The sequence below is a fragment of the Ictalurus furcatus genome, chromosome 26, assembly GCF_023375685.1.
Source record: "Ictalurus furcatus strain D&B chromosome 26, Billie_1.0, whole genome shotgun sequence".
In the NCBI taxonomy this organism is placed as follows: Eukaryota; Metazoa; Chordata; class Actinopteri; order Siluriformes; family Ictaluridae; genus Ictalurus; species Ictalurus furcatus.
The window spans coordinates 18949697-18967020 of NC_071280.1; the positions used below are offsets into that span (position 1 = coordinate 18949697).

The 17324-nt window shown below is 40.0% G+C and overlaps 1 protein-coding gene across 1 annotated transcript in view; it reads right to left on the bottom strand.

The window, feature by feature from the left end:
* LOC128601839 (titin) overlaps nucleotides 1-17324 on the bottom strand; it is a 29550-nt gene that overhangs the window by 2283 nt on the left and 9943 nt on the right. The window contains exons 2-16 of the mRNA XM_053615234.1: nucleotides 10020-10364; nucleotides 9461-9709; nucleotides 8757-9014; nucleotides 8408-8656; nucleotides 8179-8260; nucleotides 8052-8094; nucleotides 7913-7941; nucleotides 7593-7646; nucleotides 7319-7338; nucleotides 3534-3654; nucleotides 2681-2751; nucleotides 1716-2060; nucleotides 1157-1405; nucleotides 393-650; nucleotides 25-282 (exon numbers count right to left, since the gene is read on the bottom strand). Of these exons, the coding sequence (XP_053471209.1) occupies nucleotides 25-282; nucleotides 393-650; nucleotides 1157-1405; nucleotides 1716-2060; nucleotides 2681-2751; nucleotides 3534-3654; nucleotides 7319-7338; nucleotides 7593-7646; nucleotides 7913-7941; nucleotides 8052-8094; nucleotides 8179-8260; nucleotides 8408-8656; nucleotides 8757-9014; nucleotides 9461-9709; nucleotides 10020-10364 (2631 nt within the window). The remainder of the gene's footprint in view (nucleotides 1-24; nucleotides 283-392; nucleotides 651-1156; nucleotides 1406-1715; nucleotides 2061-2680; nucleotides 2752-3533; nucleotides 3655-7318; nucleotides 7339-7592; nucleotides 7647-7912; nucleotides 7942-8051; nucleotides 8095-8178; nucleotides 8261-8407; nucleotides 8657-8756; nucleotides 9015-9460; nucleotides 9710-10019; nucleotides 10365-17324) is intronic.

Here is a 17324-nt window from a genome sequence, read left to right on the forward strand (position 1 = left end):
AGGAGATTTTCAGCTTTAACTTACACAGAACATTCAGAGTTACACTGATGGAGTCCTGATGTCCGACTTCATTACTGCACTTGCACTTGTACTCTCCACTGTCCTCAGAGCTGATCTTGGAGATGTTGTAGGTATTTCCTTTTCCTACTGATGTCGTCCCCTTAAACCAGGTGTAGTTCTCCACAGGTGGGTTAGCATCACTGCTGCAGGTCAGAGTCACTGAACTGCCCTCCACTATTTCACCAGAGGAGCTGATGGACACTGAGACGTTCTTTGGAGGATCTAAAATGGGTAGGAAAGTGAAACTTGTTTCGATGATAGTTTTTATTTATTTATTTATTTTTTTGATTTTAATCTTATTAACTGTGAGGAGATCTTCAACTTTAACTTACACAGAACATTCAGAGTTACACTTATGGAGTCCTGATGTCCGACTTCATTACTGCACTTGCACTTGTACTCTCCACTGTCCTCAGAGCTGATCTTGGAGATGGTGTAGGTCTTTTCTTTTCCAACTGATGTCGTCCCCTTAAACCAGGTGTAGTTCTTCACAGGTGGGTTAGCATCACTGCTGCAGGTCAGAGTCACTGAACTGCCCTCCACTATTTCACCAGAGGAGCTGATGGACACTGAGACGTTCTTTGGAGGATCTAGAGAGTTCCATGATAAGAATGATGAAAGCAGTTCAAGGCCATAAGCAGTGTAAATTTTTCTTTCATCAGTTCTTGAATATAATTTTCAGCTCATCTCAGTGCTTTTATTTAACATTATGTCTGGCTCCTAATGAATATAAAACCCACTTCACTGCACAATAGAGTCATAAATCTGAGAATCTTTTTATACTGTAATAATTCTGGGGCACCTTCTTGTTATCATGCCTGTGTGTGCTCGCATTTTCATTTAAATGGTCTATAGAGATAGGATTCTGTATGCATTTGTTATGCCTAAATGTTTAAAGTTATTAATACTTGTGTTTAGATTTTTTAATCATGTGTTAATATAATAAAAAATAAAATATTTCCTACGATAAGGTCATTGTCAGGCATCTTTTGCTTTTTCTTACTTAAACCATTAAACTTGCCTTCATTTCTGTAAATATGAAGTGATTTATGATCTATTGAGTTATAAAATATATAAGAAGGTAAATAAAGCTCACATCTGACTCTGAGGGTTTGAGCAGGAGAGGGGAGATGTTCATATCCTCTTACAGCACAGCTATAACTGCCTGCATCCTCACTGCTGACCGGCTGCAGGTGGAGTTCATTGCTCTTGGTGGTGTTTGTGGTTAAATCACGTCTGTTTTTGTACCAGATGAATGTTGGATCAGTCAGACTGCAGGTGGTGTTACAGATCAGAACGACTGATTGTCCCTCTGTCACTTCTGCAGGAGCGATCACCTGAAGATCTTACACACCGAGAGAAACATTCAATCAGGAAAGCTGTCCTGAAGACAGTAAAGTGTCTACTGTTAAACTCTGCTCTCTCAAAGTGTTTTTCTATCTAATGATAATCATTTCAGTTTTATATTCAGTGTTAATAACCTTCTCAACTCTTGAGACTAGTCGCTTTTACCACAAGCACCTATTGTTCAATTTAATTTATAAAGAACATGTTAGAGATCTTCAGTAATCCGCTTCAAAGCTCTGACTCTCCTGTATCTAAAGAGAGATTATGTTCAGAGTGATAGATGTAGAAAATAAGATGATTTTATTTACCTGTAACAGTGAGTCTAACTCCAGGATAACTCAGGAATCTTTCTCTGTCTACATTTGTTATGATTCTGAAGCAGTACCTGTGTTCATCTGATTTCTTCACGTCACTCAGTCTGAGGGAGAAGTGTTTCTGTTCATCTCCTAAATACTCCACTCTGCCTGAGTAACCTGGTTCATTACGCAGATCAGTTGGTTCTATATCCTTAACTGGGTTTATTAACCAAAACCTGTTCTTCACTGTAAGATATGTTGGGTGTGTGTACGTGACGTTCATAAACACTGTAGATCCATTTAAAGCACAGAGATTTAGTTTGCTGTATGTCACACTCCATTCATTCCCAAGAGCTCCTGAAACATGACATATGAAAGAGGTGATTAGAGGTCATTATCCTGAGCCCCATAAAACACTGAGTTATCTTACAGCTTCACTTCTCTCCTCTGGAACTCCGGGTTGGAGAAATAAAAACAATTCTTTACCACTGGAAGAAAACTGTGTGTAGGATCTGGACATAGCGGTGTGTTCTGAACTCAGGACTCGTAATGTGGAATTAAAATTTAACAGCATCCACTACTATTCAGTCTTCACTTACATCTGTTTTACACTTCTTTATATCCAGTGTCACTGATTCTCATACACACACACACACACACACACACACACACACACACACACACACACACAATATTCAGACCTCAGATTTAACTACAGATTTAAAAACTATTCACACGTTATGTGAGAGTTATGTATGGGGGCGGAGTTTTTCAGAAACAGAGGCGTGTCTTAAACGTGATTCTGACCTTGAACTTAAGTCCATTTTACTCACACAATTTCAGCTCAAGTGAGGAGCAGTGTTATATTATATTTAATACTGTTGCAATTATAACAAAAATCTAAATATACTGGTGGTTCTACATGTATTTATTGTCTCTGGGGTGTGTAGTCGTGATGATGTTAATGTGTGACTCACCTGAGATCATGAACAGAAAGACCAGATGAAGTGGAGAAGCCATTTTGAAGGACATCATTACTGGAAAGATTCTATAGAAACAAAATATATCAAATTTATTTATAATAAGTCACAACAAAAACATACAATCTACTGAGCTGTTAAACTGTTGTGGTATAAAAGGAATAAACAGTGGGGATGTGCTGTTAGATATTATATTGTAATATTATATTGCTGCATTGTCATGCAGTAATTTGCATATTCATAGAAGTGTCATCATTTGCATAGCAGAATCTGATACTTGAAAGAGAGATTTTCTGGAAAGATGTCTAAAGTTAAATAAAATAAAAAATCACGCATATTTTACAAACCAGGATGTTTTAATACAGAAAGGTGCAGTTCTGTCAGTTAAGGTAAAGAATCGGGTAAAAACAGAATAATTATGTAGATTTATTATTGTGCATGAAGCTAAGTAAATATTTCAAGTGTAAATAGAGCGTGCACTAGTGGGACAAACAGCAGTGTTGACTGATTCTCTGTCTCGCTGGTTCATAAGTTTCAATATTGTCACCAATAAACTCAATTAAACAGCAGAAGATTTCATCAGAAACTAAGAAAGGAAAGACCAAATATATAGAAGACAAACTGAACTGAAACTCTAACGGTATGAAACACATCTGATAAACGAATAGAGCTACATGTATTGGCCCCGATGGCCTTCCACACTCCATCACCAGAGTACCACCAACAGCCGCAGCTACATAATCAGCCTTTCTCCTCTCTGCTCCTGGAGTACTCCTGCTCTACTAATGTCAGTGTTTTCCCTTTTCCCAACACACCTGATTCAACTCAGCAGATAATTAATAAAGCAGACCTGAGTGTGTTAAAGCAGAATCCTTTGCTCCCGAATTGTTGCGCACTTCCTGCTGGTCTCCTGGTCCTCGGTTCGACTTTTCCTTCTTTCACAAGTTGGATGTTATGTTTATAACCGAATCCTGGTCACGGGTGGGAGATTTAAGTCCCTTCTCTAAACTGATCCTAAATGAGACTGGAATAAAATTGCTTTGACGTTGGACGTTCGATATTCACTGGAATAAAGTTGGTTTGACGTTGGACGTTCGATATTCACTGGAATAAAGTTGGCTGTACGTTCGATATTCGCGGACATTAAGGGACCGTCTCTAAAGTTACATACTACATTGTTAAACACGTTTCTAACTTCAATAGCATTTGAAGGGAATGACTTACAGTCATATAACCAACTGTAAAGTGTTCATCTAGGTGTCAGGTATGAGAAACAACTTTTAGATTTTTGATATTTATCAAAATAAACTATTAAATCACATTTAAATTAGACATGAATTTCACTGCAGCATGGGCCCATACACAAAATATACTATTATTTAAAGCTCATTTCCATTTGAATGGAATGACTTACAGTCACAAAACCAACTGTAAAGTATTCATCTAGCTGTCAGGTATGAAGCACACCTTTTAGATTTTTGATATTTACAGACTTTTTCCCCCTTTGGAGTAGCAGATTACTTGGGGACCTGAGCAGATTCTCCAGAGAGAATAGTAAAGAAATAGAAACAAGGGAAACAAATTGCATTGCAAATTGCAAATTGAAACATTTCCGTGAATATCGAACATCAAATCAACTTTATTCCAGTTCTGACACGATATTCTCGGACCACACGCCGATTTTATTCTCTGTGTCTCTCCACAAACTACCTTTCTCATCTGTTGAAGCTCAAATCCTGTCTCGGCACTGTTCATCTCAGTTTCATTTGACTTTTAACCTGCAATTTAATAACTTAGTTCACAACTATAGCTGGATTTGCTGTTCCCTGATCTGGATGTCGACCAGCATCTGGAGTTGCTAAACGCCGCACCACTGGACATTTTAAATGTGAACTGCCCCTTTAAAAGTGTTAAACAGAGAGTTCGCAAACTTCTGACACTTGCTTGATCAGACAAACCTGTAGTAGTGACATTAGGTACGACACTGAAGCTTCGAGGCATGTATCGAGGAGGCAACACCATCTCCAGTGAAACCAGTACTGGGGAGTGTACTGGTTTCACAGAATCACGTGATAGATGACAAACGAAACCTCACTTTCTGTCCAATCACGTGCTCGATTCACTTTGCCTGTCAGAACCCCAGATCTTTTGGATCAGTCTGATTGGTTTGGGATGTGAGGAGTACTGTACTCTGAAAGTTGGATAATCAATATACTACATTTAAATAATCACTAATTATTTGTCACAAATTATTTCTTGTTTTTGTTTACGTTTTTTTTTCTTGGTGAATTTTTGCACTTTTGGTTTAGTTTTGGTCATTTATACACTTTGGCATTGCAGTTCCTTTGTACACCAGCCTCCTCTTTACCATGTGAAAGAGCGTTCTCTAAGCCAGGGGAAGTTCTGACAAAGAGGAGAAATAGAATCAACACTGTCAAACAGCTCTTATTTCTTAATAAAAACCATTAAACACTACCTTGTCACCTTTCTGTCATTCCCCCAGTTACACAAGCACTATCACTGCCAAGTCTCAGAAGCACATTTAATGATTTAGTGATGATCCTATCACACAGTGTCCTTATGCACATTTTACTCCCTCACTTTATATGAATGGATCGTTCTGTCCATGTCAAAATGAATGATTTTCACTCAAGCTTATTTAATTACCTTTTGAAATACCCTGTTACACAAGTAATATGAAGAATACAATAATTTCAGGCATTTACTAGTGCCATATGCAACTCTGCACCCAATTAAAAAGACATTTCCTTTCTTTCCTTTTAAATGAAAAAATAAATAAATAAATAAAAATCCTGATAGTATTCCCATTTGTTACAAAATGTACCTGTAATCTGATTACTTTGTTTTGTGACCTAACTGTAATGGATTAAATTTACCATTTTCTTTTTTTATCCTGATCTGTCAGTCCCCAGGCCTGCTTGTCACACTTTACAAGCATATTAGTGCTAATAATTATCAGAACTAATCTTTGATCTGTCATTCACAGGTCGGATAAATAAATATGACTCTTTATAAACTTCAGGTCTTAGCTCCAATCCAGTTTAAAGACCTGCAGCAGGATGAAGTACAATAACAGAAGTGATTCACCTTTTTGTCCACCAGGTGTCACTATCACACACTGAGACCTTCCTCTTTTCGTGGAACCATCGTGGTGGAAGGATCAGCCGCTCAGCAGTACCATACTGAACGTTACCCAGGGTGCGCCAGGGAGGCTCCTTCCGTGCAAAGAAATTCACACACCCATTCATACGCTACGGACACTTTGGACATGCCAATCAGCCTACCATGCATGTCTTTGGACTGGGGGGAGGAAACCCCCGCAACTCGGGTAGAACATACAAACTCCGCACACACAGGGCCACGGTGGGAATCAAATCCCTGACCCTGGAGGTGTGAAGCGAACGTGCTTACCACTCATCCACCGTGCGCCCCACACACTGCGATGAAAAGCTTTGAGTAATGAACTCTTTATCGGTACAGTTGGAGCAAAAGCTTCATTCTGCCATCACTAGTAAGTGAAATTTCAAGCATTTTCAGCACTTTAAGGCAGATCAACATTTAAGCTCAATATATAATAAATTAAACCTACACTAAATACACTTCTGGATTGTTTATTATGTAAGCTGAATAATGATTAATATAACTGATTAAATTTCAAACACTTCTGTGAGGTCTGGCAGCACAAGTTTTTCCTTTATCTATAATAACTGTCCTGTGATTACAGAAATCACTCACAGACCAAAATATACTTTTTTAAAAAAAAAAGTTGCTGACACCAAATTTATGTCTGTTTGCTTCAGATCCTGATAGTGACATGAACAGTTCACATAAAAAGTGGAATAATATGTTTTATCTGTTTATTTGGCGTGAGACAAAATGAAACAAGGATGTATATGAACAGCTTTGGCTAGTTAAAGTAGCTCTACTGCGATATATACAAGAGCTTTATCCTGGTCAGAGTCACAGTGAATCAGGAGTCTATTCCAGGATCACTGGCTGACAATCAGGACCTCATGCTGTGTTTGAATAAAGCTCATAACTCACAAAAAAACAAAGAAAACGGCCCCTCAACTCAGAATTCCTACTCAGAAAGTCAGGAAGGTCTCCTCAACCCTGAGTTCAGTACATGACATCAGACCAACATGGCCACTCACACCGTCAACAGTAAATAAAACATCACTTCACTACTTTAAATGAGTTTATAGCAGTAATTACTTTAGATCAATCAGGACTGACACATTAGCTGCTTAAATCTATAACACTGACCTACAGTGTACAGTTCTGAGAAAGTTAATACATCATAATTAGTTTTATTTCTCACTAAATACACATTCTCTGCTAAATATATTTACATTCTGGACTTCAGTTGAGCTTCAACCCCTTTATTCAGTTACAATATTCACAATAAAGAAGCGATAACTAATGAGTGAAAACTCTACAGCTGACTGGAACAGTCCTAACCTGCTGGCAGTAGAAAAAGTACTTCACACACTGCTATAAAATGATTAAAGCTGCTTTAAATGGCTGTAAGATGCTGATGTCGCTGGTGTAAAGAGCGATTCAGTTTCTCCACTTCAGTGAGGAGCTCTCTCTATTCATCAGCTGTTTCAGGACTCATTTCATTCATCATGTTCCTCAAAGAAACAACACACAGAAACATCAGAACTGTGTGTTAAAGCAGAACACGTTACTAACATTTATTTACATCAGTCATCATCACACACTCTCTGATTTACGTTTATTAATATTACTGATTAGGAAATAAATCTAAAATTACTGTTGGAGTTACAGCTGTGTATTGTAGCTCTCACATCTTCAGAGTAAAAGAATAATATTATCACATTACTCGAATCTAATGGTGGTTTGGGGTTTAAAAGATAAAACTCACTGCTCTTTAGTCAGAGGAAGTGGGCGTGTCAGCAGGAGGACTGGGATGAGAAATCTGTGAAAAAAGAAAGAGGCCACGCCTTGTTGAATTTGACCAATCAGGTGTGTGACTCCAAAGTAAAATCAAAAAGTGAAAACAGCTCTCACTGCATAAATCTGGATTTAATAGAACACAGATTTCCAACAATAAAATACATCATCATTCGGTTAGACCATCATCATCAAACATACTACAAGGAACTGTGTTTTTCAGTAAACACTTCTGCAAGTGTGTGATACACATCATCAGATGTCCGGCCCGCAAGGTCGAGAGCTGCGTACGTGTCGTCTTTAGCGCTCGGCCCGACGTTCTGCGGAGAGGAGGGGTGGAGAACGTGAGCAGGTTCTGCTGAAGATCTTTACAGTAAGAGTTTATTATGAACAAAGCAGCCACCTGATGAACATTTCTGTAATAACTCACCTGAGAGTCACCTTCATCTGCCTTTTTCTTCTGTCTCCTGCTTCTGCTCACACAAAGTCAAATATTTATCCATCGTGAGCTTCTTCAGAGGAATTAGTGATGAATTTATCAGCACAAATATTCTCACCTCAGCCAGAAGAGTACAGAGAGAAGAGCTACAAGGCCAAAAAGTCCAACTCCAATTGCCACGTACATAATTACAAAGCCACCTGATAGTACACACACACACACACACACACACACACACACACACACACACACACACACAGGGCAAGTGAAAAACCGTTCTTTAAAAGTTCATCCATAGAGGATAACAGAGCAGTGATCAAACAGGAATGAATAATCATCGCTCTTACTGTTTAAAGTGACGGACACTGCAGCTGATCTCTCAGAGCCGTGTTGATTCTGAGCCTCGCAGTAGTACTGTCCACTCTGTAGAGCTCCGTAACTCTGTCCAGATCCTACAGGTGACGATTCATTCTCCTTAAACCAGGTGTAGTTCTCCACAGGTGGGTTAGCATCACTGCTGCAGGTCAGAGTCACTGAACTGCCCTCCACTTTTTCACCAGAGGAGCTGATGGACACTGAGACGTTCTTTGGAGGATCTAAAATAAGTAGGAAAGTGAGACTTCTTTCTATGATAGCTTTTTTTTTTTTTTTTTTAAAATCTTATTAACTGTGAGGAGATCTTCAGCTTTAACTTACACAGAACATTCAGAGTTACACTGATGGAGTCCTGATGTCCGACTTCATTACTGCACTTGCACTTGTACTCTCCACTGTCCTCAGAGCTGATCTTGGAGATGGTGTAGGTCTTTTCTTTTCCTACTGATGTCGTCCCCTTAAACCAGGTGTAGATCTTCACACGTGGGTTAGCATCACTGCTGCAGGTCAGAGTCACTGAACTGCCCTCCACTATTTCACCAGAGGAGCTGATGGACACTGAGACGTTCTTTGGAGGATCTAGAGAGTTCCATGATGAGAATGATGAAAGCAGTTCAAGGCCATAAGCAGTGTGGATTTTTTTTTTCATCAGTTCTTGAATATAATTTTCATCTCATTTCAGTGCTTTCATTTAACATTATGTCTGGCTCCTAATGAAAATAAAACCCACTTCACTGCACAATAGAGTCATAAATCTGAGAATCTTTTTATACTGTAATAATTCTGGGACACCTTCTTGTTATCATGCCTGTGTGTGCTCGTATTTTCCCTTTAAATGATCTATAGAGATGGGATTCTGTGTTAATATAATGCAATTTAAAAAATCCTACAATGATGAGGTCATTGTCTGTCGTTTTTGCTTTCATTACTTACACCATTACTTTTTCCTTCATTTCTGTAACTATGAAGTGATTTATGGTCTATTAAGTTATAAAAAAATATATAAGAAGGTAAATAAAGCTCACATCTGACTCTGAGGGTTTGATCAGGAGAGGGGAGATGTTCATATCCTCTTACAGCACAGCTATAACTGCCTGCATCCTCACTGCTGACCAGCTGCAGGTGGAGTTCATTGCTCTTGGGGGTGTTTGTGGTTAAATCACGTCTGTTTTTGTACCAGATGAATGTTGGATCAGTCAGACTGCAGGTGGTTTTACAGGTCAGAACGACTGATTGTCCCTCTGTCACTTCTGCAGGAGCGATCACCTGAAGATCTTACACACCGAGAGAAACATTCAATCAGGAAAGCTGTCCTGAAGACAGTAAAGTGTCTACGTTTAAACTTTGCTCTCTCAAAGTGTTTTTCTATCTAATGATAATCATTTCAGTTTTATATTCAGTGTTAGTAACCTTTTCAACTCTGGAGACTAGTCGCTTTTACCACAAGCACCTATTGTTCAATTTAATTTATAAAGAACATGTTAGAGATCTTCATTAATCCGGTACAAAACTCTGACTCTCCTGTATCTAAAGAGAGATTATGTTCAGAGTGATAGATGTAGAAAATAAGATGATTTTATTTACCTGTAACAGTGAGTCTAACTCCAGGATGACCCAGCCATCTTTCTTTTTCTTCATTTGTTATGATTCTGAACCAGTACTTCTGTTCATCTGATTTCTTCACGTCACTCAGTCTGAGGGAGAAGTGTTTCTGTTCATCTCCTAAATACTCCACTCTGTCTGAGTAACCTGAATCATTACGCAGATCAGTCAGCTCTTTACCATGAACTGGGTCTATTAACCAAAACCTGTTCTTCACTGTAAGACGTGTTGGGTGTGTGTACGTAACGTTCATAAACACTGTAGATCCTTTTAAAGCACAGAGTTTTGTTTCGATGTATGTCACTTTCCATTCATTCCCAAGAGCTCCTGAAACATGACACATGAAAGAGGTGATTAGAGGTCATTATCCTGAGCCCCATAAAACACTGAGTTATCTTACAGCTTCACTTCTCTCCTCTGGAACTCCGGGTTGGAGAAATAAAAACAATTCTTTACCACTGGAAGAAAACTGTGTGCAGGATCTGGACATAGCGGTGTGTTCTGAACTCAGGACTTGTAATGTGGAATTAAAATTTAACAGCATCCACTACTATTCAGTCTTCACTTGCATTGTTATATTATATTTATAATGTTGCAGTTTTAACAAAAATCTAAACACACTGGTGGTTCTGCTTGTATTTTTTGTCTCTGGGGTGTGTAGTCATGATGATGTTAATGTGTGACTCACCTGAGATCATGAACAGAAAGACCAGATGAAGTGGAGAAGCCATTTGGAGGAACATCATTACTGGAAAGATTCCATAGAAAAAAAATATATCAAATGTATTTATAATAAGTCACAACAACATACAATCTACTGAGCTGTTAAACCTCCTTTTCTTTAGAGAAATTATTATGTGATGAAATACAATTATCACAGCATCCATCAGAAGTCTTTCATTATCTGAGGGATTATTTATTTTTATGAACCCTAGAGCACCTTCCACGGGGAAATTGTATGTGCTCAAGTGCCAGCTTTTTGTCTTGTGGTGTGAGAAATGCCAGCTAGACCCAGTGAACTGTGCAATAGCTACAGTCCTGGAGTTCTTACAAGGACATTTCTTAGCGGGCTCCTTCTACAATCAGGGTTTACATGGCCACCATTTCGGCCAGCCACTCCCCTGTTGATGGAGCCTCTGTGGGGCAAAATCCTCTAATTTTGAGGTTTATGCGTGGTGTCAAGCGACTGAGGCCCATCTGCAGGCCACGCATACCTTCCTGGGACCTTTCTGTGGTCCTGGAAGGTCTGTCAAGTGCCCTATTTGGGCCCTTAAAGTGGAGCAGCTGCTGGTCTGCGACAGTAGAGGTGATGCTGTGTCAAAGCAGCGCATCTCTAATTGGATAATGGAAGCAATCTCTATCGCTTATGTGGCGCATGGTCTTGCTACGCCTCTGGGCATAAGGGCTCATTCCACTAAGGGGGTTGCCTCCTCGAAGGCTTTGTCCAAAGGGGTATCCTTACAAGGATGTGTGTGCTGCTGCAGGGTGGTCTACAACACACACATTCATCCGATATTACAGCCTGGATATTCATTCATTCATTCATTCACCTGGTCTCGAGTGTCTTGCAGTTACCCTCGGGCTTGGGTCTTTTTGAACAGGCCGTAAACCATGGTATGATGGAGGGGGTATTCTCGTTCCCATAGTGTTATGCTAAACGCAACGTGGAGTTCCCTTTGAAAGGGAACATCTGGGTTATGCATGTAACCCTGTTCCCTGGGAAGGGTATGAGATGTTACGTAGCTTTTTCATATCATGGTAGGCCTGTGAATTGCGTCTTCACTTCAGATAATAGAGGCTGACGGCAGGCGTTCACACGTGCCATATATATATCACGCGACACACTTAATTGCCACGTCACCCGATCACGGCAGGCCTATAAATAGGTATGATTTTACACAAGCTTCAGATGCCGGTGGCGCGCAAGGGCGCTCCCATAGTGTTATGCTAAACACAAAGTCTCGTTCCCTTCTCAGGGAACAGGGTTACATGCGTAACCCAGACGTTTTCAAACAACTCTTTTTGTTTGCATTTTCCTTACTGTACCAACTTTTTTGGAATTTGGGTTGTAAGATAAAAGTACTGTATAAGATAGCATTACTCCTGTTGCACGACTCAGAAACATGATAATAGAGGTGGGTCACATGACCAAAATATCAAATCACACTTCAGACCATACTTGAAGATGTATTTAATAGAAAAAAAAAAACAAATACAATTACGGACTGTCTTTTCAAGTGATGGCTTTTATTTGGTGATTAACTAAAAGAATTGCCAATAAAGAACACTTGTACAAATCTACCTGAGGAAAACTCTATTTCAGTGTGCTGCCTCATGGAGCACCACCTTTTTTATTTTGTATTCTCACAGCCAATCACAAGCAAGGTCAAAAGTTAACTCCAACAAAGTTAACAGTATTCAAATATATAATTTGCTTACTCAAAAATGTTATACATTATACATACACAACAGAAGACATTTTCACGGTACACAGTATGATCACTATATAAACACTTGCTAAGAAACTGTCAGAAAAAAAGCAAAAAACAGCAAAAAAACAAACACTGAAACTGCTCCTACACTTACTATGGCCTGTCAGTCAGTCTGTGCGTTACCATGGAAACATGCAGTACTGGCTTCTCTAGGATCTATTTCCATCGACGGAGTAAAAATAACCAAAATATTTGTCCATATTGTGTCTGCGGTCAGATAATTGATATTAATTTATTATTAATAGAACTGTAACACTAGTGATCGTGCTGTTTATCTTTGGCCTCGTGCCTGCGGCCGAATCATAGCCACGTCGGTATTCAGTATAACAGTGTTCTTGCTCATGTGATATTGCTTAATTAACTTTAAAAAGAATTATTTATCATTGAATATAAGGAAACAAACAATTTTATGAAAAAAATGCAACAGTTTGGGATATTAAATATTCAATACAACTATTCTAACATTCAGAGTTTGATTATTGTTCTAAAAAATACACAAAAAGCCACAATTATCTCAGATATAATTTATCATGAAATCAGTATTATACTGTATATCCATAATTCCCAATACAGATAAGCAATCAGTAAAAATGGCTAAATGTCACGTAGTTCCCAATTTAACACCACAAAGTACAACCGCACTGAAAACCCAACATTGAGCCTCTCCATGTTCAGGAAATGTACATATAATGAGAAAATTTAGTAAAATAAAAAAGTAAAAATATTAAAGTTGAATGTTTTCTTACTGTGCCTTCTCGACCCTCATGTCCAGCAACCAAACTACGACTAAATAAAAGAGCGAGAGAGAAAGAGAGTGTGGTTAATATGTGTTGATGATGTAAGTGTGAATACACCGTGTTGTTTCCGCTTTATTGCTAAATTTGTCCCTCCTTCTGAATCGGAGAAAAAAACACAGACAAAGAAAGATAAAAAATACACATTTTAATGAATCTAAAAGAAAATACTCAACATGCTCCCTAAATATAATAAACCCTAAGAGACTAGCACCGAAGCAGAGAGTTTTCACCTCGAGTATGATAAAGTCATTTTTGTGTAATGTGTTGGGTGTTTGTGCATTTATTACCTCAGGTGTTTTACACAAAAGAAAATTAATTATACCAGACTTTTTGTTTTGTTTTGTTTTTTAACTAAGACTAAAAACTTACTGCCATTTTCAAACATGTGTTAATGCATCGGCAAGACTGTGTTTGCACCAGTATGCATTGTGTACAGAACATTTGAACACATCAGTCCCAATGTGTGAACAAATGAACCTACTGAGGAAGTGAATCATCACCCCAGCACACACAAACAACATTTGGCAGATGCTCATATCCAGAGCGACTTACATTTATACATCAGAGCAGTTGAGGGTTAAAGGCCTTGCTAAAGGGCCCAACAGTTTGGTGGTGCTGGGGATTGAACTCATGACCTTCTGAGCTACCTACACACGAGCACATGCACGCACATGCACGCACATGCACGCACATGCACGCACATGCACGCACATGCACGCACATGCACGCACATGCACGCACATGCACGCACATGCACGCACATGCACGCACATGCACGCACATGCACGCACATGCACGCACATGCACGCACATGCACGCACATGCACGCACATGCACGCACATGCACGCACATGCACGCACACAGACATACACACACAAGCACGCACACACACATGCACACACACATGCACACACACATGCACACACAAACACACTCTCTCTCTCACTTGCTACACAATGAATAGTCTTACTTTAAAATAAATAATTTGTAGGTGTTATGGGTATTTATATACATATATAATATATATTAATGATGATGTGACAAGAAAAAAGCTCACAATTCATAACAAAACATATTTTTATTTAATGCCAAATGAATGTATTAGAAAATGAAAGTTTACATTATAAATGTATAACTTAATATTTACAGAATAAATGTGTAACTCAGATCTTTACACATGACTGAGTGAAATGAACTCAACAGCCCCTCCTTCAGGCCAAAGGAGTCACAGCAGGAGATGGTCATAGAGAGAAACACATGAACCCAGTGTTAATTATGGCTTTACAGGACTGTAAAGACTGATACACACCGGCATGGTGAAGTACAATAAAGAATTTAGATGGTCATTTATCATACACACTTCAAGAAAATGACCTCATTTAATCACACACTGCAACTTAATGCAGCAGTGTATACATGATAAACACTATATATTTATATATTTCACTGAATGCGTTACAGATAAAGAAATAAAACACAAAACACAAAATAGTCATAAAATAACAGATATAAATGTGATATTTACAATAAAATGTTCTTAGGCTTGTTATTAAATATTTAAAAATACTGCTGCATATGTAATAAACATAATAATGGTGAATTATGATAAATATATTTCAAAATATAATTATAACTGATAAATCAGCAAAAACAATTATCATCATATAGCATGTAGCAGGTGACTGTTTTCGCTATTCCATGTTGGTTGCTTTTCCAAACCAGAAGGAGTAACAAATCCAATCAACTCTGTATCTGATTCAGCCTTGGACAATCAGGATGAAGTTCTCTATGCCAGCGTTGTACATCAGAATGCCATTGACCCCGGGAACGCTGAGAGTTCTGCTGTGAAAGCTTCTGCCTCTGAGAACGAGGAGGTTCGGTACTCTAGTGTCAGATTCGTCAGATTCACTCGCAGCGGTGCTGACTACAGGTGAGAGGAGCAGGTCTGTTTCATCCACTCTAACAGAGCTGGAAATGATTTTCTGCTGGATCTTACTGTGATCATTTACTCTCTTTCTGTAGGCCTTCCAATGCTGAGGATCCCACTGTGATCTACAGCAGAGTTAAATAAACAACATTCACCCATTTATTCAACCTCACCACACCACAGCGGTGCTCCGCCCATCTTGGCGTGGATTCCCCTTGGGGATTTTCCCTTGGAGCTGTCACGTGACGAAACACCAAAGCACGCCTTTGACCAAGAGAGAGTAATCAATGGTCAGCGGGCCCAGCCTAATGCTATGCTCTCCCACCCGTATTTTTCAGTAAATCACGATAGGGTGGCACAAGAAGAGGTCAAACAAATGTTGGTTCTGGGGAGCCGTCTGGAATTGGTATTCCAGGCGGCTAACCATAATCCCATGGCAGGGCACTTAAAGCAGGGGAAAACACTGGACCGATTCCGATGTACGCTGGAGGTGTGCGCCATGCCACATATGCCAGCTGGTGAATCCACCATCAATGACAAAAGCACCGTTGCCCCCACTCTCATTAATCAAGGTCCCCTTTGAAAGAGGTGGGACAGACCTCATCAGGCCATTAGAGCGGTCTTCACGTGGGCATCGCTTTGTGTTAGTCTTAATGGACTATGCAACGCAATACCCAGAATCCGTGCCGCTCCACAGCATTTCGGCACGGAATATTGTAGTGGTGCTCTTCCGCATTATTTCCCAGGTCGGGATCCCAAAATAGATCCTGACTGACCAGGGCACCTTGTTAATGTCATGAACACTAGGCGATCTGTAAGGGATGTTGGGGATAAAATCCATCCTCACCAGCATTTATCATCCACGAACGGACAAGCTGGTGGAACGTTTTAATCAAACACTTAAGAACATGATCTGGAAGTTCATTCACAAAGATGCACGAAATTGGTATAAGTGGTTAGAGCCCCTGCTGTTCGCAGTATGAGCGGTCCCACAAGCCTCCATAGGATTTTCCCCTTTCAAATTATTATACGGCCACAGGCCGCCTGCGTGCTCGGCGTGATTCGAGAAAATTAGGAGGAGGAAGGACCTTCAAAGAGTAAAAATTAAGTTCAGTATGTTCTTGACCTGAGAGCAAATCTCCACACCCTCAGACAAATAACCCATGCGAATTTACTACAGGCGCAACAACGCCAATCCCAGCTGTATAACAGGGGTACTCAGCTATGGGAATTCACACTGGGAGATCACGTACTCGTTTTACTACCGATGTCGAGCTCAGAATTACTCACCAAGTGGCAAGAGCCATTTGAGGTCACATGACCAGTCGGGGATATCAACTATGAAGTAAAGCAAACGGATAGAGGCGGAGAGCACCAAATTTACCACCTTAAGCCATGGAGGGAGGCAGTGCCTGTAGCTTTGGCAACCGTAGTGCCTGGGAGAGAGGAGCTCCGAAAAGTGGGCCCTCAAGGCACCCTGTCCTGCGTGGGGCCACCTCTCTCCGTCCCAAATCACGGATGTGTCTAAAGTATAGATGGAATTTTCTGATGTGTTCCCGCCATTCCCGGTTGCACACACCTCATAAAACGCCACAATGAGGCAACCCCAGTCGTGGTGATACGCACCTGCCCATATTGACTGCCTGAACACAAAATAAAGGAGGTACGGGACGAACTCCAGGCTATTCTGGACATGGGGGTAATTGAGGGATCCCACAGTGACTGAAGCAACCCGGTGGTTTTGGTCCCCAAAGTCAACGCTGTGTCTAAATTTGATGCATACCCAATGCCTCGCATTGATGAACTGCTCGATTGGTTAGGCGCAGCTCACTTTTACTCGACACTGGATTTAACCAAGGGATATTGCAGATCCCCTTAACTCCCATGTCCTGTGAAAAACGACTTTTTCCACTCCGCTTGGATTACACCAATTCGTGACCCTTCCTTTCCGGTTGTTTGGGGCGCCCACGACATTCCAGCAGCTCATGGACAAGGTGCTTCGTCCGCAAGCGGCATGTGCCGCTGCCTATTTAGATGATATTATTATCTATAGTCATGATTGGCCGTGGC